The sequence below is a fragment of the Camelus ferus genome, chromosome 2 (assembly GCF_009834535.1).
Source record: "Camelus ferus isolate YT-003-E chromosome 2, BCGSAC_Cfer_1.0, whole genome shotgun sequence".
Classification (NCBI taxonomy): domain Eukaryota; kingdom Metazoa; phylum Chordata; class Mammalia; order Artiodactyla; family Camelidae; genus Camelus; species Camelus ferus.
This window is the reverse complement of record NC_045697.1, coordinates 36,547,345-36,573,354: the sequence shown is the minus strand read 5'-3', so window position 1 is coordinate 36,573,354 and position 26,010 is coordinate 36,547,345. Positions and strand designations below refer to the sequence as shown.

General features: G+C 43.9%; 1 protein-coding gene across 8 annotated transcripts in view; it reads left to right on the top strand.

The window, feature by feature from the left end:
- LNX1 (ligand of numb-protein X 1) overlaps positions 1-26,010 on the top strand; it is a 167,578-nt gene that overhangs the window by 77,965 nt on the left and 63,603 nt on the right. Inside the window, exon 1 of one of the 8 annotated variants that reach the window (XM_006194038.2) lies at positions 2,002-2,331. The exons of the other annotated variants lie outside the window; for them this stretch is intronic. Within the exon in view, the coding sequence (XP_006194100.1) occupies positions 2,240-2,331 (92 nt within the window). The 5' untranslated portion in view covers positions 2,002-2,239. Of the gene's footprint in view, positions 1-2,001; positions 2,332-26,010 lie in introns of those variants that run through there. 8 annotated transcript variants of the gene reach the window in all.

Sequence of the window (26,010 nt, the reverse complement as noted above, 5' to 3'; positions counted from 1 at the left end):
AGAGACCAAGTACATTACCACCATGAACAACCCTGGGGGCTGTTACAAAGAAGAAGAGATTAGACGTTGAATAGGAAAGCAGCAGTTTTTGCAAGAGTGACAGAAGCAACAACAAAAAACAGTACCTTTATTTCTGTATTGTATTCATACCCAGCAATGTCATAGCCTTTTGAAATGCAAGGTGAAAGGCAGGCATTGTTCATTTTCCATAGAGACTTGGAGAAGCACCATGACATGCCCAAGATGATAAGAAATACATCTAGTACACCTTGAAGCCCATGCCTATATTATATACGATGCTGCTTATGAGTTATGTGCTACACAGTAGATCCTGGACATTCAAGAAGAGTATGTTCCAGGACTCTGTGCAGCTCTGTATGCAGGAAAGGAGTGTACCATGTCATGCCCCTAATAGTGCAGCAGGAAAGAAAAGCCAGGATGAGAAGAGCAAAGCCTCTTGGAGACAGGTGCTGAGCTGCCAACTACGCTTATCCAGGATCATTAGTGGCTATTAATAACGACATTTATAGCAATAGCTAACACTCATTGAGTCTTTTGTTCTTATAGGCATTATTTCATTCCACCTTCATAAAAACACTGTGAGTTAAGTATACTATTGTCTTTCCTTTACAGAGGAGGATACGGAAGTTCAGAGAGGTTAAGGAACATGCCCAGTGTCACACAGCTCCTACATGGCAGAGCTAGGGTTCAGACTCAAACCTGTTTGACTCCAGCATCTAAGTTCCAAACCTAACTTCCTCTTTCCTGCTCTTCACCAGCTCTGACACACTCTTGCATACCAGACCTAAAGGAAATGGAATTCAAATTAGGGCCTTAAAAATTATAAATTAATGGATGTCAGGCTTTATCAAGGTTGCTTCTCTCCGATCCAAACTGTAGAAATTAAGTCTGTACCTCCTCAGGGTCTAGTGGAGTTTAAGTCTTAGCCTTGCCTCAGGTAAATGCAGATCTCTGACGCCAGATTCCTACACGGTTTATTACAGTTGGTCTCATCCCATAGATTTTTCTCTGGTCTTCTTCCTGTGAAATGTAATTTGCTGTAATAGCTTGGTTGTCATTAATATAACTATCCCTTTGAGCCATTTCTATTAAGATTTAGGCCTTCAGTTAGCAAGATGGATTTTACTCTTCTTAAATATGGAGTAGGAGAGGAGACCTGGGGCTTCTGGGGCATTCCAGAGCTTAGGCGTGCAAAGTCCTGGTGTTAAGGAAGGTAGTAGAGTCTAGAATCACAGATCTCGAAGCTGGAAGAGATGGTGTGGTCCAGCTTCTGCAGAACCAGGCTGATAAGGCTTTATTGATTCCATTTCAAAGATGAGATGACTGAGGCTCGGGGCTTCAATGAAATGCCCAGGATCCTACAGCTAGTGAGAGGGCTTAATTCAGTTACTCAGGGGAGCAGGAGGAATGGAGCAACTCCCCCCCCCCCAGAATATGAGGCTATGCACTGTTTGGACAGAATTTTATGTCTGTCTATCAAGGTTCTCTGTGAGTCTCAGAGAGAATGACACAGCCTGTTCTTATATAGGGACAGTTTGCAAAATTAACAAGGAAGCTGTCACTTCTCTTAGCCTCTATCAGTATAGTCGGGAGAGTGACAGGGAAAATATCTTAAATGCATATTCTAAATATACATGTAGAGTGGGGTTGGTTCGTATTAACATTCCTGTGTTGCAATATCTGAGGAAGGCTCACTGTAAGCTCAGATCTCCAGACTGTGTTCCAAAGATGCTAATTTTGTCCGGGGTCTTCCTCTAGCAAGCCGTAGGACAGCTTTTGAGCGTTTGCTTATTCACGCGGTGGGCTCCAAACGTGCCATGTTCATGCCCTCTTCCAACACAGATTAGCTTCCAGCCCATCTGCTCCCAGCCAGTGATGTAAATGTACCAGCTGCTTCCCGAGAACCAGTCGGCATCCTGCAGGAGGGGCAGGTCCCTTTCCCGGGCATCAGCCTGCTTGCTCTCAGCCTAAGCCTTCTCGCCAACCATGGTGGGTTCCTCCGTTCTCTCATCTCCCCATCTGAGAATCAGAGCGCACAGTCCTCTTACGGGCCCGTGATTTATCAGCGTGGCTCAGCTAAGGGCTCTAAGTCTCATTCTCTGTGATCTGCTGATTGTGGGAACATGGCAAGTGTGTTTTAAAGGGGCTGGGCTGGGTTGGGCCCCTGCAGCTGACGGAGAGAAGGTGGCCAGGAAGAAAGCAGCATCCTGCTTGGAAAATGAAGGCACTTCTGTTGCTGGTCCTGCCTTGGCTCAGCCCTGCCAACTACATTGACAATGTGGGCCACCTGCACTTCCTGTACTCAGAACTGTGAGTCCCCCTCTCCCCCTGCCTGCCTGTGTTTGTGTGTCGGGTATGTCAGGGGTGGGACCTGAGTCCATTCCTTGGCTGGTATGTTTGTTTAGAGGAATAAATGCCACATACACTAGATGCACTTGGACAAAACACCCTGCCAGTGGTTTAAAGCAGCGTGCAGAGCTGTCTGTGACTTAACAAAAAAACACCATCTTACTGATGCAGTGCTTTCCCAATGAGGCTTTTTTTTCCTGCTTCTGTGCCAACACTGCTTTCTTTCTTTTTTGCTTCTCTGCTTTTTCCTCAATAGATGTGTCTTCTCTTCCTTCCATAAATAGAACCAAAGAACAGTTAAGAACAGAGCCTGCATGCACAGATGTTCACTCTCTGTCGGGCATTTCTAAATTGTGACCAGATATCATCCCTTTTTGAGACAGTCTCCATGCCTGAAAACACATGGAGTATCAGTACAGGGGCGAGACAGCCCTATATGGAAAAAATATACATCCCTTTTGTTTTTATTTTTGGTAATGTTTATACATGGAAAAGCAGAACAAACCATGCAGCAAACACCCATCTTCCTGTCACCTGGATTTAGCAATTAACATGTTGCCAATTTTGCCTCGTTTATTTTATTTTTTACGGAAGTGATTTGGAGTCGATTGCAGTCATCGTAACATTTCATCTCTAAAGATTTTTACCATGCATCTCTGAAAAAGAAAGACATTCTCCTCCATGACCTGTGTCCATTTTATAAGAGGAAATGAGTCATATCCCCAACCTTTACAGTGATATTTTTCTGGCTCTTTTCATTACTAAGCTTTGAAAGAGGATTGCAGACTGATGCGAATAGCTTCTAGCAATCAGATGAAAAGTGCTGCCGTGTGTGCCTCAGCGTTTGGAGCACTTGCAAAAATGTAGTCCTCCTTACTCACCAGACAGGTAAAAAGAGCAAGAGTTGGCTTATGTGTAAATTAGAGTCAGTGGACAAATGAAAAGAGGGACATTAAATACAGTCCAAGAACCCAGACTAGGAAAGCTTGGCTGGTCAGATTTAGATAGAGATCCCCACGTGTTTAGATACGTGGTGATAACCAGTGCCTCTGTTATAATTAGCCAGACTAACCAATTCGCCCAGCACAGTAGATGCTCAATAAATACTCAATAAGTAGAGGGAAAAACGAATAACCTGGGTCCTTGGAGGCAGGTCATTCGTTTTGAAGACTCTTCATTTCAGGATTTCCTGGTCCAGTTTGGAGAAGAAGGTTCAAAGAGAAAGTATCTGGCTTAAGCCTGTATAGCGAGCATCTCTGGGTTGATAATGACATTGTGGAAGCTCTTCTAGAAAAATATACAATGGCAGAATTAGTTGGGATTGTGAAAAGTTCCCTTCCTCTCTCTTGATGGATGCTGAAATTGGTATCTCTGAAATCTGGCACCAAATCATGCCTCCCCATCCTCTCACCACCCACCACTGCCCCACCTCTACCCTGCTGGCCTTTAAGCTGCTATGTTAGTTTCCTAGAGCTGCTGTAACAAATTACCATAAATTTAATGGCTTAAAACAACACAGATTTGTTCTCTCATAGTTCTGGAGGCTAGAAGCCTGAAATCAAGGTGTCAACAGGGCTACGCTCTGTGAAGTCTCCAAGGGAGAATTCTTCCTGGCCTCTTCCAGCTTCTGGTGGCTCCAGGCTTTCCCCAGCTTGGGGCTGCATGACTCCAGTCTCTGCTTCCACCTTCATGAGGACTCCACTGTGTCTGCTCTTCACCTCTATGTCTTCTCCTCTTCTTAGGAGGATACTTGTCATTAGATGTAGGGCCCCTCTGGATAATCCTGGATGATCTCATCTTGAGAAGCTTAGCTTAAATGCATCTGTAAGACTCTTTATCCAGATACGGGCACATTCACAGGTTCTGGGTTACGTATATTTGGCGGGGGTAGGGGGCATCATTCAACCCCTGACAGGTGCTAATGAGGAGCCTTTCCATCGTTACTTTCCCTTTTATAGCCTAATTGAAGGAGGACTCTTTATATTGGCTTACAGCTTCCTTTTCTACAAGTACATGAATCAAAGGCAACTTCTCTGTTGAATAACTGAGTGAATGGAAGTAGGCCCTTCTTTCTGAAATGCAAAGCCATCCAGGAAGCATGATGCCAGGAAAATGCTGGGACAGTGTTCCCGAACTGATCTGAGCTTCCTGTTGCTGGGGATGCTTTATGAGAGTTCTGTGCAGCAAGTCCCTGGTGCTGGTGCTGATAATGAACTAATCAGTGAATTAATGCCACATTTCAGGTACTGTGGCAGGTGCTGGAAGGAACACAGGCAGTAAAAAATTAATCATGGTGCCCACCCTTGAAGAGTTGAGAATCTAACTGAGAAGAGACAATTTATACAGATAAGAAATATAAACAATGATCCAAGGCATAAGGGGGTGAGTCTTTACAGTAGGGTAGGTAATCAGTTGAGAGGAGGTGGAGAACATGCATTTCAGTGAAATTGATCAGAGAAAGCATCTGGAGAAGTGGGAGGTTTGAGTGGCATGTTGAAGTAATTAGGGAGGAATTAGACACAATCAGAGCTGGACAGAGACAGCGTGTCAGGCAGGGTCAACTGCACTGGCAAAAAAAGGTTGGGAGGTGGCTGTGGGTATCGGAAACATTTGGAAAACAGTTGAGAGCAGTGAGTGGCAGTGCTGGGTCTGCTTAGAGTTCTTGGAAGCAGAGGCCATGGGGAGGGGAGGTGAAGACCCTTCTCTTGCCACTGTGGCTGCTGGGATCTCGAAGGCCGAGTGGACTCACCGGGAAGAGTGGGAAGCCAGGCTTTCTCCCGCCACCCCAGGCTTAGCTCTGGCATCCCGGCCTTGGGTGAGGCTTGTCCTGTGTTCCTGAACTTCCAGACCCAGAGCTCCTGGGTTTTCCTTTCTCTCTGACACCAAGGTGCTCAGCCTGGATCCTGTTCCCTAGGGGCCCAGCTGGAAAAACAGGAGCTAATCCTGTAAACAGAGTCGGATTTAGGATATGGCCCCTGGGGGTCACAAACTCAAATGCCTACAGAAACCAGGAAGGAATTATTTAAAATATGTGAACCATTCAGGTATGAGTCCAAAGGAAGTGGTGAGGCCTCTGGTCAACTGCTGAGAGGGGGTAATATATATACATACCATATATATATATATATGGTATCTAAAGGCTTTCAAATTCAATTTAACCCAAAATAAAACAAAAACACCTTGTCCAGTCCAGCAGATTGCTTCAGCCTGCCTGGTTTGGCCTTGAGAGCCAATAGTTTATGACCCTGGTAGGCCCCTTCCTTAAACATGTCCATTGGCACCTGTGGCTATGACGCAGAAGAGAGTGAATTCCACAGAAGCCTAAAACCAGAGTATTTGCTATAAAGGAGTCCCAATCCATAGGTTAGGGGACAGGGAGTCTAGGATTGCTCTTGGGGTCTACAAAAAGCATACCATAAGGATCAAAGGCAGTGCTTTCATCTACAAGCCCTCACCCCTGAACTCCCACGAATCCTTTCTGAACTTCCTAGACCCTGAAGCAAATTTAGGAAACAGACTTTGAGTCTCATGCGTACGAGCCTTCTTATCTTTCTGGACCTATTTACAGCCCCACGCATGACGAGACTTGTAGGTGAAGGGGCAGCGTGGATTCTGAGGACCACTCACATAAAAACTGAGGGCTGGGTTTTTGGTTTTTTTTTTAAATACAGATGCTTAGGCTCTAAATCAATTCACTAAAACAAAAATCTTGGGCAGGGAGCATCTATTGTCATCCTTAAGTTCCCCAGGTGATTCTTATGGGGGCCATCCTATTTTGACTCTGAACAAGCTCCGCACGTGATCCTTAAATTGGCACTACAATTTAAGAACCCTTAAATCCAGCTCAGATGGTGACTCAGCCTGACTTCCACTGTGGAAAACATCCCTCCGCTCCCCGCGTCTTCTCTGCTGTGTATCGTCGGCAGCTTCCATCTCCTCTGCCTGGTGAGTCCTTAGAAGGAGAGCTTTTTGAGAGATTTAATTTCTGTACACCTAGCTGCTGCCCAGGGCAGGCGTAAGTTGAACTAAACGAAGTGAATTTGCCTTATGTCTTGGCCAGTTCCTAAACATTGTAAGCTGTGATCAAGAAGACCCTGGTTTGGTTTCTGTGGAAGGGAGTGTGACCCTGCTCATAAGGATGTAAGCTGGCCTCATCTCAGGTTTTGCAGAAAGCAGCACTGTGCTGAGATGGTCGCTGCTCTGGTCAATGATCTCCCATGGCTTTTGTAACATTGTTTTAAATATTCTATTTAGCAAGAATCCCAGGGGGGAAAAAAAACCTTAGAGTTTGGTGGGCTGGTAAGATGCATTTTATGGTGCCCTTCAACTCCCAAAAGCCATTTACAGAAAATTGAAGGTTTTGTCATCTTTCCCCAGCCTTTCAAATTTCTAGCTCCTACAGCCCCTGAAGATACTTCTCACTTTGTTTCATACTCTGGTGGATGCTGTGTTCATGCCCATGGTGTCATGTCTGAGCGAGTTTTGAGTAGGCGTACAGTCAGTTGGAGCCTTACTTTTCAAAGTAGGTAACAGTCCTTTGTTTTTGAGATGCAGTTATCAATAAGACAGCCAGGCACAGTCGTTGGAGGATGACAGGTTCCTAAAACTAGTGCTACTGCTAGGTATCTGTGTGGCTTCTCAGGAAGTCAGGAAATGCTGCCTTTTTCTAGCTTACAGTCAGATATTCTTGGCTTGGAGCTGGCATCACTATGAAGAGTATCTGTGCCAGTATCTGGAGAGAAAACTTACTCTTTCCTGACCTCTGTAGAGAGAGCAGCTCTAAGCCAGGAAGGTTCATTCCCCCTGGAGTTTTATGCTCGGGAAATTAAAATGAGCAACTCCAATTTTGCAACTTGAATCACTCACGGCTGTGGAAGGATGTCTCCTGGAGAAACTGCCAAGAGCAGCAGGAGTTATGAGGCAGCCCTGTGTGTGTCCTTCCTGGGAAGAGGGGTAGGGTCGGGAGTCAGACACAGAACACCCACCAAGTGTCTCGGGTCCAAGGAGCCCAGCCACCCACCACTTTCCTAGCAGAACTTTCCCAGGCCAACCTGCAAAACACACCTCTGACAAATTCTCCTGTCTTTGTTGTGGTTCACAGGCCAAAGAGAGCCTTAAATCACAGCCAGCTGGGCATTCTGGGCTTTCAAGTGAGGAGAGAGCTTGCTTTAGTTTCGTATATCATGCACGAGGCCCTGGCCCGACTTCTCCATTTCGCCTTCTCCAGGTAAAGGTCAGGCCGCTGCACCAGCTTCTCCCTGACGGCTTCAGCCAGACTTGGCCATGAACTCAACAGCCTGGGGAAGCATCTCTTTTCCAGGCTTTGTACTAAACGGAGATCCACACAAGGCACGTCTAGGTTGTTGCTGTAGAATCTTCTTGCGTGAATGAGGAGGAAGAGGGGTGAGGGAGAGGAGCACAGTGGGATGACCTCAGCATCCATTTCCTCCTCACTTCATTTGCGCTGTGTTAACTACTCCCAACACTTTCCAAGTTTAAACCAACAGGGTGAACTCTACGAGCTTGCCAGGAAATGCCTTCCAAGTTGAGTCTCAAAGAAATTGTTTCTTTTTCATCAAAATTGAAAAGGATGAAAAAAAAAACAAAACTGCTGACCTCTGATTTTTCTTGTGCTATGTTTTGAGAATCTGAAGACGAGTTTAGATTAGGATTTAGAAGGAAGGAGGTAGAGTTTACAGAGGAAATGGGGTGAAGTGGAGATATCCTACTCCAGTGGTCCAGTCTGGGGGAGCAAAGCCAGAGCCCATCTGGGTTCAGTGATTCTCAGGGTCTTTCAAAGCATTGCAGCTCAGCACATGTCTCATAGGGCATTTTTCCTTAAATCTACAAACTTGTGTATTTGGAAGGAAATTGAAGCCGCATGTTCCCGATTCATTTACACTTAACTCATCAAAACGGTGCTTTGTAATGATTCTGTGTCCAAAGACCATAGTGATCCTGTTTAATGGTCTTATTTTTTTCCTCCTTGGGAATTAACCAGTTCTCTTTGGCCAGCGGTAAAGCAAACCATTTGCTTTCTGGTCCCAGTCCCAAACCATTTGATTTCTGATCTAAATGCAAAACTCAGGGGGCTTCAAGGCACCACTCCAATGCTTGGGAATTTGTGTCTACCTTTCTTGGTGTCACGTAACTATGTCTGGTGGATGAAAGACAAAGTGAGCTTTTTGTAGGGGGGTGTTGTTACTGGTGGGGTTTTTGTTTGTTTGTTTTAACCATCAGGCCTCACTGATTACTTTGTGTTTGATTTTTATTTTTAACTTTTTATAATGAAAATCTCAATGGAAAAGTGGAGTGTAAGGAATTCCCCATGTACCCTAATACCCATCTCCAATAATTTATGATTCATGGGTATCTTTTTTGATTTATATCCTCCTTTGAAGCAAATCTCAAGCATAGTTAATCTGCAAACATTTTAATATTTATCTCTAAAGGATAAGGATTCTTAAATGTAACCATAACACTAATATCACACCAAAACAACCACACTTCCTTAATATCAAATAATCAGTTCAAACTCCCTGTTGACTCATAACTTTTTATTTAGCTCATGATTCAAACAAACTATAAAGTTTACACATTGCAACTGGATGCCGTATCGCTCAAGTCCTCCCAACTCCCTCTGACTCCACTGAAGCAAAAGAGTTCTTGAGATAAATTCTGAGGAAAATAGCTTTGGCAAACTCCAAATAACTGGGTTAGTAGCTGAAAAAGAGAGAAATGCTGCAATTATTTTAATTTACTATCAAGTTGAGGGAAGACAAGATCAAAAACACTGAAGAATGTATGAATTTAACTAAGTTTGACCAAAATGGGGTTTTTTGATGATGTCACACAGAAGCTTTAAGAGGGAGAAGTTAAAGGGGATGGGAAGTATCTGCTCCCTAAGGTGATAATCTCCCAACTTCTTTCATCACAGACCTATATCAATAAACTTGTTCATATGTGTGACATATGTATAATTCTCTATAAATTACATGCACGTATAACAAGACATACAAAAATATTAAAGGGTCAGAAGATTCTACATAAGAGTTCTATTACAGTCCCCCCACATTCCTCATGGGTGTCATCACTTTGGAGACCACCGCGGAGGAGCAGGCTCTCAGGACTGGTTGGCATCAGAACACAACCCCTTCATTAAAGTAAACAGAGGACATTTCCCACTACCAGTCTGTGGGATTGGCCTTGGAAGGAACGGGGCAGGAAATGGCCCATGTCTGCAGGCCAACAACAACTTGCGGGCAAGAACCAGACATCTTTTCTCTTAGTTATTTTCCCCCTTTTTGACCATCATTCCTTCATTTACATGGCCCATGTGTTCCCCACTCTCTTTCAGCTTTCTTTACCCTCGACCACACCTGCTTTCATAAATGCCAAGAGTGGGTCCTGTGGGGAGGGTCCAGGGTTGTGAAACTTGAAGCATTTAGAACTTGAGTCCTCTTTTCAAAAAAAAAAAACCCACGATCATGAATTCACAGTTGCTAGGTCCCCAGCCAGGTTCTCAGAGGGGCTCATGCATGCCTTGAAGTATAATCATCAGTCTTACAGTAACCCCCTTTGCTGCATGAGCACTGAAATACCAACTGTGTATCTGCATGTTCCCCTCCCTCCTTATTTCTCATTCTCCTTTATTTCCCTACAGAACCAGCTCTGGGAATTCTGGTGCCCCTCTAAGCCCACTTCTCCTATGTTTAACTCTTGTATGTCCGGAGCTAGAACAGTCTTCTGGATGCACCCTCTTCCTTCATAGCAGTTCTACCCGGAAGAGGAAGAGGGAGGTAGGAGCCAGGGCCCCACGACCATGAGTAAGCCCTTTTGTCTTCCTGAGAACCATAATCAAGTGGCCCACTGGAAGGTTGGAGGTGAGATAGATAACTTGGTGATTAAAGGCACATGCTCTGGGGTTGGGCTGACTCAGTTTCTGCCAGCTGGGAAACCTTGGGCAATTTACTTAACCTCTCTGAGCTTTTCTCATCTATAAATGGGGGTGGTAACACCTATTTCAGATTGTTGTGAGTATTGAATGCAATTATATAAAACATTTAATGCAGTTCCTGGTACATATCCAACCCTGAAATGACAGATTTCATTATTAGTAATAGCAGTAGTTATAAGAATACTTCATCAATTCTAAGACACTAAATAGGAGGCAGGCTGTATCTTATTCATGATGCCATACAAAGATAATGGACAGTGCCTTTTTTTCCTAGTTCTGTAAAATAATGGTGTACCTACAATAGATGGAATCCGATTTAATGAAATTTGATAATAACTAAACTTCATCCTTGGTGAGCAGGGACAGGCTGAGATCAGGAAAATGGAGTTGCTGCCACCACATATTCCTTCCTTTCTTCCCTCCCTCACTGAAAAGGCAGCTAAGTGACTTGCCTGAGCTGAGAAAGGGGTGATTAGCATCTCAAGGTGAAGCCTGGGGGAGAGGCCTGAACCATTTGTCAGTGGACCATGCCCCCCTCCCCCGCCACTGCTCCACCTCCACAGATGGGTCCTCTCTGGACTGTCTCCTACCCTTCCTCCCTGGAGTCATTCCTCACTTAGCTCCTTGTCTTGATACCTTGACCTGCATCTCCTACTTCCTTCCTCTCTTCCTTTCCTACCCACCTTCCCTCTTTCCCAACTTAAGGAAGGCTGGATCTAGCATGTTATTTGGCTGGTGGACTCTGTGGCCCAGAACTGTAGTTTTTGTAGAGTCAAAGGGGGCTGTGGAGATGATCCAGCCTGATCTGGCCATTTTATAGAAGCAGAAACTGAGGCCTAGTAATTCACCCAAATGACTCAGTCCTGCCAGTAACAAGCTATGTGACCTGGAACAAGTCATGACACTTTGAGGGAAACAATGATAATGCACTCATTATTTTAATGTGTCCTCAGGAAACCATAAAACTAGAGGTAGTTGTTAAAACTTCAAACTAACAGCTTTGGGCAAAGTGATGCCATAGATGTGATAAAATGATGCACGTGACCACACACATTGCCTATTAGGAATTGTGTGTCCTCTGAGGGTGTGTGACCATCTGGGCATGCTCAGAGAATGCAATTTTGTACAAATGCAACCTGGGGCCATCTGACAATAATAAAGCTTTACATTTGCATATGGCATTCCAAGGATTTTCATATAATTCCAAGGATTTCATATCCAAAGATTGGGGGCAGAGAGGCAGGGCAGAACACAATCATGAAGCAGTTACAGGCTTCAGCTGATCATGATTAAAACCGTGGCCTCTGAAGTGACTTAGATCTGAGTTCAAGTTCTGGTGCATCACTTATCAGCTGTGTAACCTCAGATAGATTAATTACTTATCCTCAGCTGGGCCTCAAGCCTCTCATCCTTAGATCAGTTCTTAACCATATTCTTACCCCATGAGGTAGGTACTTAAATATACACATGAAGCACTTAGTAAATGCTTGGGACAGCATAAGGACACTGCAAACATTAGCCCTGGTAATGATAGATGAGCTACTTCATTTGAACCTCATAGCAAATGCAGTGAATGCCCATCTTCTTGATGAGAAAATTAAGATTTATTGAGGTTAAGGAAGCTCCCCTAGACGATCCAGCCAGCCTGGAATGTAGGCATCCCGATACTAGGACCAGGGCGTTTTTCTCCACTGGCTCTCCTTTGTTGCCATGGAGATGGTGTTGCTGAGGTGTATCTCAGGTTGCTCCAGGCCTTTGCAATTCATTAGAGCCAGGCTGGGGGTCTGAGATGGATTCTGAACCCAGAAAGTAAATTGCTTTATGGATGAAATCTTTCTGGGTGAAACATTTGGGTCGTTTCTCTGGCCATTTAAAACTAAGCTGGAGACCGAGCTTTCTATCCTGTACAACTTTTTTTTTTTTTCCCACTGGAGTGAGGCATAAGGGGGCAGACTACAAGGGGTCCTAAAGACGTTCTTTAAAGTGGTTAGCCAAAAATGTTTTTTGGACTCATGAGCTAATTGATTATAGATTAAAAAGGATCAAAGGGATTCTGATGATTCCAGATACATCTGGAATAACCTTCCCTCCAAGATGCTGCTACAGTTGTTATTAAAAAACATCTGGGCACCATCAAAAGTGGAAGCCTCCTCCACCCTGCTCTCCCCGTGAGACAAACCCTGTGAAAGTCTGAAATGTCATCAGGGATGTGCAGGTTACATAATGTATGATCACGAGCATAGACCTGCCCCTTACTAGGGGCGTATCTTTGGGCAGCTGCCCTAACTTCTCCGAAAGCAGCCTTACAGGGTGAGTGAGGACCAGGTGAGGTCATGTAGCCCCAGTACCGTGTCTGCCACATGAGCATTAATGACCAAGGGTAGCTCTTTTTATACTTCTGTCTTTGCTACACTACAAGCCAACTTCCTTTCTTTGCTCCCTGCACATTTTTCTCTTTAAAAAAGATACCCATGTGGTGTCGGTGTCTGATAACTGAAGGCTCCTCCCTGAAGAGGTAACCCCTCTTTTGGTCTCCTTGGATTCTACTCAGGACAGCAGCCCAACCCCATCAGGGAATGATAGCTCCTTTTAACATTACAAAAGAATGACTAACCCCCTGAGAGGTACTGATTCTCCATAAAAAGCCCCCAAACACTTGGTCTGTTTCAGAGAATTAAAAAGTCCAAATGGCAACTGGACAGGAATGGTGTCAAATACAGGACTAGGGAAGGTGAAGGAGACAAAGAAAAAGTGTTCTCTGCAACTCAGGTATAGTTTAATTACAAAATAACCAGAGAGCTTAGGCTATGGTCAATCTTTTTTTTAATCCTCCGTTCAGCTGCTTGGTATCAGTAAAGAAAGCATCGGGGCGATGAATTTGTTTTCCACGTTTCAGTTGGATTCTTTGCTCATACATCCATCTCTTACTTTCTTGGTGTGGTTGGTGGAGTTGGATCAAGACACATAGACCTCAAAGGAGCCCAGTGATTGGGTTCTCCTTCAGATTCTTTAACATTTCACAAAAGCAAGGAATTTCCGTTCATTAAAATGATACCTTACAGAAACAGACTGACAGCTTGATCCAGTAGACATAAATTAATATTCTGAAAAAAATCCAGCAAGACACTTCTCAATTCTTAGAAGTTCTTATCCCCTGTTTATCATTTTGTTTTATAAGTGATTTTTTTCCCCAAATGAGACAACCATTGGTAGATGAATTAGTGTGCTTTTAGTTAATAATAAAAAGAACGCCTTCATTTGTGGGAAGTGCATAGTTTAATAGCAAATACTTATTGAGCACCTATGACATGTCAGGCATGCTTTAGGCCCTGAGGATTCTGCAGTACATATTCCAGTGAGAGGGCATATTGTATATAAAATGGAAGTAAGTGGTGTGAAATCAAACAGCACCTCCGTACTCTGGTTTCTTGATATAAGAAGGTCTCTTTTATATAAAGGAAGTGGCACTTAAGCAGAAACTAGAAGGCAGTGAGGGAGGGAGCCATGAGGGCATCTGGTATCCAGCCAAGCGTGGACTTTGGAGCTGGGCTGTGCTGTTTGCAAACCCTAGATCTAGCACTTTCTATCGTTCTGCCTCACGTGGCCTTAACCTCTGTGGCCTCGGTTGTCTTCTCTGTGATGTGCAAATGCTGGTTCCTACAGCCCAGGACTCCCACAGAAAAGGGTGGGTGTCTGGGTGGGCCGGGTGCAGGTGGGTTCCTGCTACTTCTGCTTTCATCTTTGCCGGCTTATTCCTGAAGCAGGGGGAGTTTTACCTGGTTAACGTCACTCTCGGTCACATGCTCTGAATATAGTTTTCAATAAAATCTCAAATATCAGTGGCCTTCCTCTTCACACACCCACCCACCTTGCTCAGTGTGAATTTATGTTTAATTTTCTCATTCCCAAATTGTATTGCTTTCTAAATATCTCCATTCTGTTCATATCGCTCTCTGTTTTCAGTGGATTCTCTCTAATTGCAGATGTGTCTGTGTCTAACCTAATTTATTTACTTTTCTTCCTCCTGTTTCACGTCTCCCCACCTAAGTGCCATTCATAAACTTTGTAACACCCTGTCCTGGCTCATCCGTCAGGGTCTAGATGAAGACTTACGTGTTGGGGGATTGTTAAGACACCTTCTGAAACACCTATGACTGGGCTTAATACCGTGTTTGTTTGAGATTTCTGTCCATTTTCAGCTCCTCCCCTCTTTTGAGTCTTTAATAGTGAAAATAAAATCTTTCCCAAGATGCTAAATGTTCAACTTAGTGCTGCCCCCACCCCCATCCCTTTATAGGTTTATAACTACAGTGAGAACTGTATTGAAGTCTTCACAATCATCTCAGACTCATCTGTGGTCATTTAAATGCAGACTGTTCTTGCTCATTCATCCCTGGTATCCTGAACTCTTTAAATTTTGCTTCCCTAATATTCCACATTTTTTTAAACCAACAATTGCATATACCATACACTAATTTTTCACTACCCTTTCCTTCTGTTTTCTTTCTCCATCACTATCACGTGGTGTTGGTCTTTTTCCAATCTTCTGACATCCCCCTGTGTGCAAGATAATTTTTCAGAAATAATTATTCATCTTTACTGCACCATTGTTCAGTAAACATATTAGTCAAATTCTTTTATTCCCCGGGGATACATGTCATCTGGAGCAGCTGATTTATGTGTACGTGTGTTTGCCAAATATTCCTTTACCTATTTTTTCTTTTGTCCAAACTTATCTGTGCAAGTTTAATTCTCCAAATTTTTATTTATACTTTAAAAGATATTTTTAAAGGAGTTGAGCATTTCATGTGTTAACATTTTCAGTGTTTGCCTCTTTTAAAAACTTAGATCTGTGTTCTTTCAAGCTTCTTGGCCTATTTTATTTTTTATGACTAGGGCTGAGCTTACAGATTTTAAAGCTATTACTAAGTGTTAAGGCCTTCTGTTTCAATTCATGTATATTTTTCTCTGTTGAGCTTAATAAAGTCCATTGTCTGAGTATCTTACTGTTAAGTCTTCAGGACTGTTTGGTGATCCTAAGAGCTTCTGACATGCAACTGAATAGATGTTCGCTTTTTCCATTACACATAAATGGTTAGAGACTGGAATTAAAGAATGATGAACTATAAATTTCTTTCAGAAAAAAAGCAGTGGAACATGCTGATCAGCTTCTTAGAAACCACCACATCTCATCTTCCCAAAGTGTAGAACTTTCCACTATGTGAATAGTTTGGCACAAATCATTCGTTCTTTTCCTCAGAGAAATCATGTTATTCCACCCTGCCTCTTTAACATGACCTTGCCAAGTCAACATGATTTTAGAGAGCATTTTGCTGAAGTTTATTCTGTATCCTGACTCCGCTGACACCTCCACCCACCCACTGGAGAATCCTGAGGTCATAGAACGCGTATTCCTGCCAGTTATTTTTAGATTCTAATCCAACGCCCTTATTTTACCAAAGACAAATGTTTGACCCCAATAAGGGAGGACACAAATCTGTAACCACCCTTTGCCAATGACTCCAACAGAAGGCTCTGTTTCTAGTGCAGTAACCCTTATTCATGAGCTTTACAAGCTGGTGTGGTACTGACTTGGGGGTTGGTGGTAAGAGTCCGTTTAAGGGGAGCCCCTTTTCATTTGGAGCTGTTGGCAGGAACAGCGTAGTGGCTGTGCCGTTTTATCTTAGTCAAATGGCATTGGATTTGGTGTTGATTAGTAGACTGAGCAAAAAGAATTAGAGCAACTCAAAATGCTAAATTTCCAGTTTTAGCCACACGGCCAACTCAACCTTTGGCATGGGTGACCCATGCAAGGGTGGCAGAAATTAATTCTAACTCCAGCTAGTGTCAGAGGAGCAGGCAGCCTCGCTGTGTGGACCCCCAGTGTGGGCCCCCATGCCACTTGTGAGAAGCAACTGTCACTGCCCTCTGAAAGCACACTCTTGAAACACGTGGTGAACAGTGGCTTTGATATAGCATCGGTTTTCAGTAACAAAAACCTTGGTATTTGGAGGCTTCTGTATATATACATCCTAAGGGATCAGAGCAGGGGTTAAACCAAACAAGTTAGGACTGAATCGTTTTCTACAAATGAAAGAATGTTTGTATGAAGCATGCCTATGCTACTAGAAGAAAAATGTCAAAGTTCTAAAATATTATTTACCAAAGTTCTAAAATCTTATGCTTAAAACGAGTCCTTTGAAAAGGAGGAACTGGGGAACAAGTGTGCATTTTATCAGCCCAGGCATATCTCAGTGGGTGAATATTTATATTCTCCTTTTTATGGATGGGAGTAAAATCATGTCCCCACTTCTTGAGATTCTGTGTGATTAGAGGACCAGAAGGGTAGGGAATACTGCTAGGGACCTTCCACAAGGGGACAGTGACATTTCTCTAGTCCAGACTCAAGCCTCGGGCAGCTTTGCTTGACAGAGGGCCCTTGTGGCCCCATTTGTGCCAGAAGGTGCCCTTAACTCGTGTGGTTTCTGTAAAGCACCAGAGCTTCTTTGATGAAGCAGGATGGTTACATGGCTGATCGGATTTTAGTCAGGAAATCTACTTTATTTAAAGTAAAAAAAAAAAAAAATTGAAACAGATTAAGCCCTTGGAACTGACCCCACTTTCAGTGGGACCAAGTTCATTTCATCCTCTTTCTGGATCCCCTTCAACCAGGCGGACGCCAGGACTTGGCCAGGTAAAACTGCACGAATGTGCATCGGCTGTTTGGCTCTGTCCCTCTGATTACTTCCAGAAGCTGCAGAACTTGTTGTCCCTACTGAGGGTCTTCGGTTACCTTTTTTTTTTTCTCTCTCTCTACTCCCAAAGGGTCCTTGTTCCAATGTGTTCATGTTTGCCTTTTCTGGCCATGTGAAAATAATGAGACTGGACGCTAATGGTGCCTACATTTTGAATTTTTGTCTTGTGTCCCCAGTGAGTTGTACACCTGTGAGTTTGAAGGCTCTTTCAATCACAGCTTTTGAATCACAGATGAATCAAGACCGGGGCCTACGTGGGGGAAGAGCTTTTAACCAAACAAATGACATGCCATGACACCAGGCTTAAGCCATCTGGCAGAGCAAGCGGATTGACTGATTTTTCTAAAATGGAAGACCTACTCAGATTAATTATACCTGAGTTGCAATTTAGTGGTTTTCCAGAGATGAACCCTAATCCATTCAGAAAAGAAGTGCATGGGTTCTGGTCTCATACCTCACCTCCAGTAACGTGTGTCTCTTCCCTGCATTTCACCTGGACTTGGTAGGAGCCCCAAATGCAGCAGAACTCGAAGGAAAAGTGGTTGTAAGTAGCAGAAGACAGTGCTGCCGGAAATGTTTTTCTGTTACTGCTGATCCCGGCTCTTAGGCTTGAAGATGAGGTCCCACTCAACACAGTGGTTTTGTGGCCAGTCTAGTAGACAAGGGTGCAGGTGAAGCCCAGAAACCATAGAGTCCCAGCCCTGGGAGCCATCCAGACGTCCACCCTTAGGGCCCGGGTGTTACTCACCTTCCCTTTCTCTGTGTTCTGGCTGCTGGGCTTGGGAGTGGGTTTTTGATGGGGTTTTGTGATTGGTGGTGGTTTTTTTAATGAGACATTTATATTTAGCCAATGGCTGATTGAAACCAATTGCTATGCAAATTTCTTTACATACTTTGTGTCCCCTAATAGTTCACATCCTGAATGAGACTAGAGAAGCAATCACTGTAGGCAAGCCCCACTCAGCCTTCGGATGCTGTCTCGGATCACCCAGGTCACTGCCTTCCCCATATCATCATCTGAAAGAAGGAACTGGATGGATCAGATTGTGTATTTTATGAAGCAAGAGTGCTACTCATTGAAAGCTCTTTCCATTTTCAGTGACAAAGACCTTTTCTTACTTGGCTGTGTGGCAGAGTGTGGTTTGGTGAGACTCCATCAGGTGCGGAGGTAGTGCAAAGGAAGGTGCTCAGGGCTGCCCACTTCTGTGGGGCTCAGGCAGCACTGAGCCTCCTGAGTCTGACGGCAGAGCCTGGTGTTGGGTGCAAAGTTGAGTTAGAGAAAATGGAAGGATGGAGAGGGTGAGAAGATAATAATGGAGCCTGAAAAGTGGCCATATCCCAATCTTTTGTAACTTCCCATGGGGTTGTGTGTGTACCTATAAAAGGAATAAAACTAACCAATGCTTTCCAGAGAACCAGCATCTGGCTCCCTGTTGATAGAAACACTACAGCCTCCCTCCCTTCTCCACCCAGGAAAACAAGATTAGACACAGGGAGGGTTAGACGTCGTCAGACAAAAGACTCATTCGATTAAGGAAGGGTGGGCTGAAGGCTGTTGTACACATAGGATGTCAGGGGTGGTATTTACCATCTCAAAGCATTTTTCACATGGTTTAAGGTAAATCACTTTTGATAGGAAAATCAGTTTACCTTCTCCACTTCTACCCTAAAATGCAAAGGAAGTAGACCTCGAGGTGAGTCTCTTCTCTAGCAGCCTGCCAGGATAATGACCGGCTCAGGCTAGAAATAGAGCAATAAACAAAAAGATAGATTTTCTTAAATAATCAGGAAGTGATCACTGAACCATGTTAGAGATACTTAGAATTTGCTACTAGCAGAGAAAGTAACAATCCTGGGTTTGGGGCAGAAATTCCATCCTGATGCTAATATTTCTGTCATAGTGTAATGAATGCCATCTCCCACATCTTTTTGTGTGGTTGTTCAGCCAAGTCAATGCATCATTAGGTGGAGAATCAAGAAGAGGAAGAGAACCAGCTAATTATAGAAAAACAAAGGAGTAATTTCTCGTGAACATTTTGTGCTTCCTCAGTGCAAGCAAGAGCTCTTGAGAAGCATTTAGCACATTCATTCAAGGAAGCTGTGTCACACCAGTACTTAAAACTCTGTAACGAAGTGACGTGGGAACAGAAGCACTAGACCAGGAACGGAGTGGCCTGAGATCTAACCCAGGGTGGGTGGATCAGGACTGCTGAACAAGTTTTCATAAAGTACAATTAGAGAACACACTGTATTCTAGGGCAAAGGTGAAGGAGAAATGGGAAACTTTGCTAGGTCAGGAGTTGCTTTGGTCTGGGTACTCCATTCAGGAATATTTCTAGATACTTTGCTATGGCCATTTTTGTGCTTGTCTTCCAAAGTAACCAGTTCCTCAGGGAACACCGTCAGTGGCTGTACCTTTTATGTTAGAATCATCTTCCAAAGTGGGGGGTGCAGTGAGAATCTCTTCATCTTGGCTGGGTGATGGGTGGCTTTAGAGGAAATCCTGTTGGGCGTTTCTCATGAGATTCTCATGAGAGTTTGTTTGACTTGAACTTGAGCCTATAGGTGGTGTAGTCACAGACAGTGGGCATTGCATTTATGTAGAAATGGCCTTATTTATTCTTTACCTATTTCTTCCTTGGTAAGTGAGGAAAACCATGCTCCCCTGTCATGTGGAATAACTAATAATACAATGATAAGATAGTTACAGGGTGTTGTAAAATGCTTATTGAAAGCAGGTGGAAAGACTTCAGTCAGGTTCAGTGATTAACCCCCAGGCTTATGTTGGTGCCGTCCCTGAAAACCTCTCAGAAGTACTGGCCTTGACTAAGTCTAAAATTCCAGCATTTGAGGTTTCCCTTCTGTAAAATGGGGATTATGGTGCCTTTGTCAACAGATATCAAGGGCTATAGCAAACATGGAAGTAAAGACAGTCCCAGCCCTGTGTGCTCATGAAGTGAGCCAATAGATAAATGAGAAATAATAGGAAATGAGAGAGAGAGATGTGGCATTCAGGGGGACTGACTGAGGGGGTTGGCTGGGAAGCACTTGGTGTGCATACAGTGATGGGGCTGGGGAGCCGATTCAGGGATGAGGGACTGACCATCGACCCAAATGGTGCGTCCCCGGCTTTCATCACCCCACATTTCTTTCGAATCTATATCAAGGGATTGCCGTGTTTTTTAATAATAATGTTTGCCTTTGAGAATATTAACATGCTGCTTTAAAGTAGTCATTAATAGAATGGTAAAGCTACTCACAATATAATGTTCAGTTTCATAACAATGTAATGAGCCAGGTTTTGTTTTATTGGATTGATTTCCCAGGTGCCCTTGCAGGTAAGCAGAATAAAATAGTTTGCTATTCTGGATGGAGGGGAGATATTTCACTTGTGGCCACATCAAGATACAGGTTTTATGTCATAGAAATAACAACACTTTAAGACGACAACAATGAGTGCAGTAAGAGTCATACCTTAAGCAACGAAAACAGCACAGCCGGGTCTCAGTTATTTATGGGGTCTGCAGAACCTCATTAAACAGGCTTAGTTTGTAATGAAACAGCAACATTGTTGGGTCTCATGTGACTTTGATTATATTTGTATTCCTTAAATAAAAAGTCTAAACCTTTAAATTGTGATGCAGAAAGGAAAGTCTGCTTCTGTTTCTCTTCAGAGTCTGTATAGCCATGAGGAATCCTCATTATTCCAAGAATATGATAAACACCTTCCATTAACTCTATGCCTTAATAGAAAAACACTTCCGTTCATAACAGGTTAACGCTACTGGTTCCTTTCCTTCCACCTGCAGGCACAATCGCTTCTTTCTGTTTGAATTCCGTAGAAGCTCCTTTCTCAGACAGTCCCTCGGTGATCCTTGCTGCAGGGCAGTGAGGCAGGCAGGTTGGCTGTTATCACGGGTGAGGCCGTCAGGGCCCCCAGACAGCAGCTCGGCCAGAGGATATGGCTGCTGAGGAGAGAGAGTAGAACAGAAATCACTTGACTCCCGGTACGGTGCTCGCTGGAGCACTAGAAGATGGTTGAGAGGTTTCTCTTGAATTTTTCACATCTTCCCCAGAAGACCGGTTTCCTTAGCCTTCTGGGGCCTAGAACGAGCTCCTGTTCTCTCCGTGGTCCACCTAGGACACTGAGGGTTGAAGATAGGGCCCTCCCCAGAAGCACAGTGCTCTGGAGAAGCGGACCTGAAAACTATCTTAAAGAATCAGAGCCAACAATGCTGTAACGAGGGGAAACCTGGGGTGAGGCTGATGCCTCAGAGGCACGGCTGCTCAGCGTTTGCTTTTCTGCCTGGGGCAACTGGGCCCTATGCTTACTCTTGCCCACAGGCCCACCGTAAGTCCTATTACAGGCTCCCATGGGTCTTGTGGAATACATTTGTCAAGTACACGGTGACTGTCTTTAGTGCTACTGATTTGCACGTATTCCGTGTTACTTCCTCATCTGCCTCGACCCGCCCTTCTGGCCCTGGCAACCTGATGTTCTCAGCTGATTGCCAACATGGGAGCAGAGGTTCCCAAGCCTCAGTGCATTGGAATCACCTGCAGAGTTTGTTAAAAGCACAAATACTTGGCACCCCTCTAACCAAGAGAGCAGGCCTTCTCACCTGGGATGCTGACATTTTGGACCAGATAGTTCTTTGCTGCAGGGGCGGTCCTGTGCACTGTAGGGTGTTTAGCAGCATCCTGGTCCCACCCACTAGATGCCAGTAGCACCTTCCCCAGGGGTGACAACCAAAAATGTCTTTAGACATTGTCTCTTGAGGAGCGAAATGGTCCCTGGCTGAGAACTACCATCTTAGGGATTCTAATTCCTGAGGGAAGAATGGCGCCCAGTATTCTCTGTTTAACAAGCTTCTCAGGCAAATCTAGTTCCTGTGTGTGTCTTGCTGGGCCACCTCTTCCCTTTCAACACTCCCATCCCTCAGCCTCTGATTCTGTGGCCACCTAGAGGCTTACTGCAGTCTTACAGGGAAAGCGTGGTTTTTCCTTTCCCAGACCAAGCCAACTGTGCTGCCCAGGCAGCAATTAACACAAAATCCTGCTCTGTGCTCGCAGGCGGCCCTCTGTGCATCTAGGGGGTATGTGTGCTGAATAACAGAGCCCTTTTAGAGGGACTGTCCCTGCTACTGTTGGTGTATAACCCAGGAAAACAAATAGGCTCCCTGATGGGGTCTTTGGTCCCAAAAGGGAAAACAGAGCATTGGTGTAGCTGGCTCCCAGAGAGGGAAATATTTAGAGCAGACAACACTTGGTTAGCAACTCCCAGGGCAGCTCGAGGCCCTCCCCCAGTGAAGCCTGGACCTGATTTCACCCGTCGGTGAGGCAGCCTCAGCAGAGACCCCGCAAATCCAGCAGGAATTGGGCCCCAGCAAAGACAAATCTGACGCCTTTTTTCTAGCGTGAATGACTTGGATGCTTTCACGAATTCCGCTGTTTAGTCTGTGTCCTGTGGTTGGAACTTCCTCTCCAAACCGTCATATTGGGGATGTTATTTGCCAACTGGCATGAGGAGAATTTCCTATAGGGGCCATCTAAGTGCTGTGCCCTGGAAGAGCTGGCCCATTCCAGGGGGAAAGGCCTTCTGTGGGGATTGTTCCCAAAAGCGAACATCCTGTTGAAAAATCGGCCTGGTTGTAATTAGGGGGCACGGGGCTTCCGGTCTGCGGGACTCCTGGAGGCTTTCAGCAGCAGTAGCCGATGTCCTTGTGTCAACGGGTGCTGCTTTTTTTTTTCCCCTTCTACAAATATTGGGGCTTTTCTTTATCTGTGGGGGCTTTTCTTAATTTACATACATTGCTCACAAACCTTATTTCAAACTCTAATAGATACTGTAACTAATAGATTGCTGAGAGTAAAGCAACATACGAGACAGTGAACATCAGTATTAAATTCAGTGAACTTTCTACCAAATGTGTTTGTAATCTGAAATTCCAATGAGTAAAAACAGAAACTTAATTTATCCAAATTCAGTAAAGCCTTCTGAAATGTTTAACTGTGACAAAGAACAATCATTTTAAACATAATTGCTCTGCAGTTACTGGTAAGAAACTAAAAACTTCTCCTTCCAGCCCCATCTTCCCTGGCCGGTGCCCTCATACAAAAGTTCAGTTATGGATTTTTGTACTTTATGAAATTAAAATTCCTTAGGGGTTTTCAACACAATCATTCACACAAATAATACAGATATATGGCAACTCAATCCTGTTATCAATTAATAACTGAGAATCATACATGATGTGGAAAAATAGATGAATATACAATTATATGCATATTTTCATACAGGTTTATATTACAGAAACACACACTTACATTAGCTCAAATATTATGATAGTAGGCAGATGTACATATAAAGTTAACTATCCACTTTAAGAACCAACATTTTATTTTTAAAAAGTATTTATGGAAGGAAAGGATAGTTGCTAAGAGCTGTTTCTTTTTAAATTTAGATAATGACAAAATTGATCCTTCAATAGCCTTTTAAAATAATCTAGACTGAACAATTAAATTTTGTAATTGAAATAATTTGCCACCATTATTGAAATTAAGGAAATACATTAGAGATTCTTGACTCTTCAGTGATTGCTTTAGAACCACAAAGGCATCACAAAGGAACAGAAACAGGCTCCATAAAGAAATAAATTGTTGAGTTTATCAATCTGATACATCTTCCTAAAATCACTATGTTCCTTTGAAGTAACTACATTGAATATAAAAGCCACAAATGGAAAGTAATCTCCCATGTAGAACATTTTGCTAGACTTACAGGGGATTTAGGATATCTGCCAACAGGTGCTTTCTTGGAGAGGACACTGAATAAGCCGATGCCATTTGTGTCCTTGGTCCACCCTTTCAGAAGCACTTAAGTTACTGAAGTTATATTTAGAAATAATGTTGTCTTTAATTTGTTTCTCATTGGAAGACTGGCAAGGTTGCTTGGGTGTCGACTCATGGCTGGGGTATTTCTTATAGCAGCACCAGAGGTCTTTAACTCCTTTCCAACAAAAAAGAGCAACTGAGGCAGAAAGTGGTTTCTAGTCCTCACAGAGGCCACACTGTGTCTCCTGAACATCCCTAAAGAGACAGAAATAAACACATCACCAGGGTGATGTTGTGACGGGACAAAGAACACCCGCATCTGGAAGGACTTGCCCTCAGATCCCTCTTAGAAGTCCGAGCATTTACTCTGGTCCAATGTCAAGAAAAATGAAGTGCAGAAATCGTGGTTCACCAGCAGCTTGGTTCAAACATATCACAAACGGGGGCATTTTAGTCTCACGTTTAATCCTCGTTCACAGTTTATACAATGATCGTGAGTTCATTCACCTCCCTTTACGTTCTCCCCAAGCTTATATGTTTACATGGTGGGGAAGCATCAGAGCAGGCAAAACCAAACAACCAGCTTCAAGCTAAAATAATTTATACTAAAAACATTTTGCAAACTAAATATTGTCCTAACCACTGTCTGTTTCTGTGTGCCTCATCCAGGAAGCTGTGGGTGTCGAATATGAGACAGACTCGTGTCTCAGCCAGGCTGAGCCATAGAATGTTCGGATTATTGGGGGCAATAGAGAGGATCCAATTCCAGCCCTCACATGATTGATGAGAAGACTGAGACCCTGGAAAATTAAGTGGTTTGCTTAAGAGAACACGGCAAGCTGGTGCAAAAAAGGGACAGGTGGCGTATCTTAATTTCTGACCCAGTTTTCTGCAAATCGCAGAATTCTGTTGTCCATAAAGTGTCCTTTCCCTACCTCTTGTTCACAGTGCTTTCTCGCTAGAGAAAAGCAGAGAAAAATTCTCAACCAATGCCAACTGAGCTCAACATTCTAGAAAGAAGAGAAGGCTAAAGGTATAGGTAGTGTGTATTTTTTTGCTTGGGCTGCCATGACAAAGTGTCACAGGCCTGGAGGCTGAACCGGCAGAAATGTGGCTGCTTATGGTTCTAGAGGGGAGGAGACTGGGATGCAGGTGTCAGCAGACTTGGTTTCTTCTGAGGGCCCTGAGGGAAGGGTCTGTTCTAGGCCTCCCTCCTTGGCGTGCGAATGGCCATCTCCTCCCTGTGGCTTCCCGAGGCCCTCCCTTTCTTCCTTTCTGTGTCCTCATTTTCCCCTAAAGACACCAGTCAGGTGAGAACTCATTCTGATGACCACAGTTAACCGCAATTAACTCTTTAAAGAGCCTATCTCCAAAGAGTGGTAGGGGGAGGAGGTTAGGACTTTAACTTGAACTTTAGGGGACACAAGTCAGTCCACACAGTGTAGGTATATGCATGTTTGGGGGCAAAAAAAGAAACAGAAAGAGAGCAACAGAGAAAGAGAAAAAGAGAGAGAAAATAAGCACATGGGCAAGAGGTCCCTCGGGGGTCTGCCGGGGAGGCAAGGCATTTCATGCCAGGATCTTGGCGGGAGACTGAGGGAGAAAGAGAAGAAGAAACAAGGAAGGAGGAGAGGCTGGGCTTCTACCTGCCCGAGTACGTGGACCCTCTAGGACCTTTGTTATTTCCTTCCTTCTACTAACTTTAGGCTTCATTTCTTCTTTCTTCTTGTTCCTTGAGGAGAGAGCTTTTTATCTGAGATTTTGTTTTTTGAGGGTAGGCGTTTATTGCTGTGAACGTCCCTCTTAGAACTACCTCTGCTGCAGTACATTGGTACGTTGTACTTCCATTTTCATTTGTCTCAGGGTATTTTTTTTCTCTTTTGATTTCTTCTTTGATCCAGTGGTTGTTCAGGAGCACATTGTTTAACCTCCACAGACTTGTGAATTACCCAGTTTTCTTCACATAATTGATTTCTAGCTTCATAACATTGTGGTGAGAAAAGATGGTTAATATGATTCCAAGCTTCGTAAATTTACGAAAACTTGGTTTTTGGCCTAACATGATTTATCCCGGGGAAGATTTCATGTGCACTT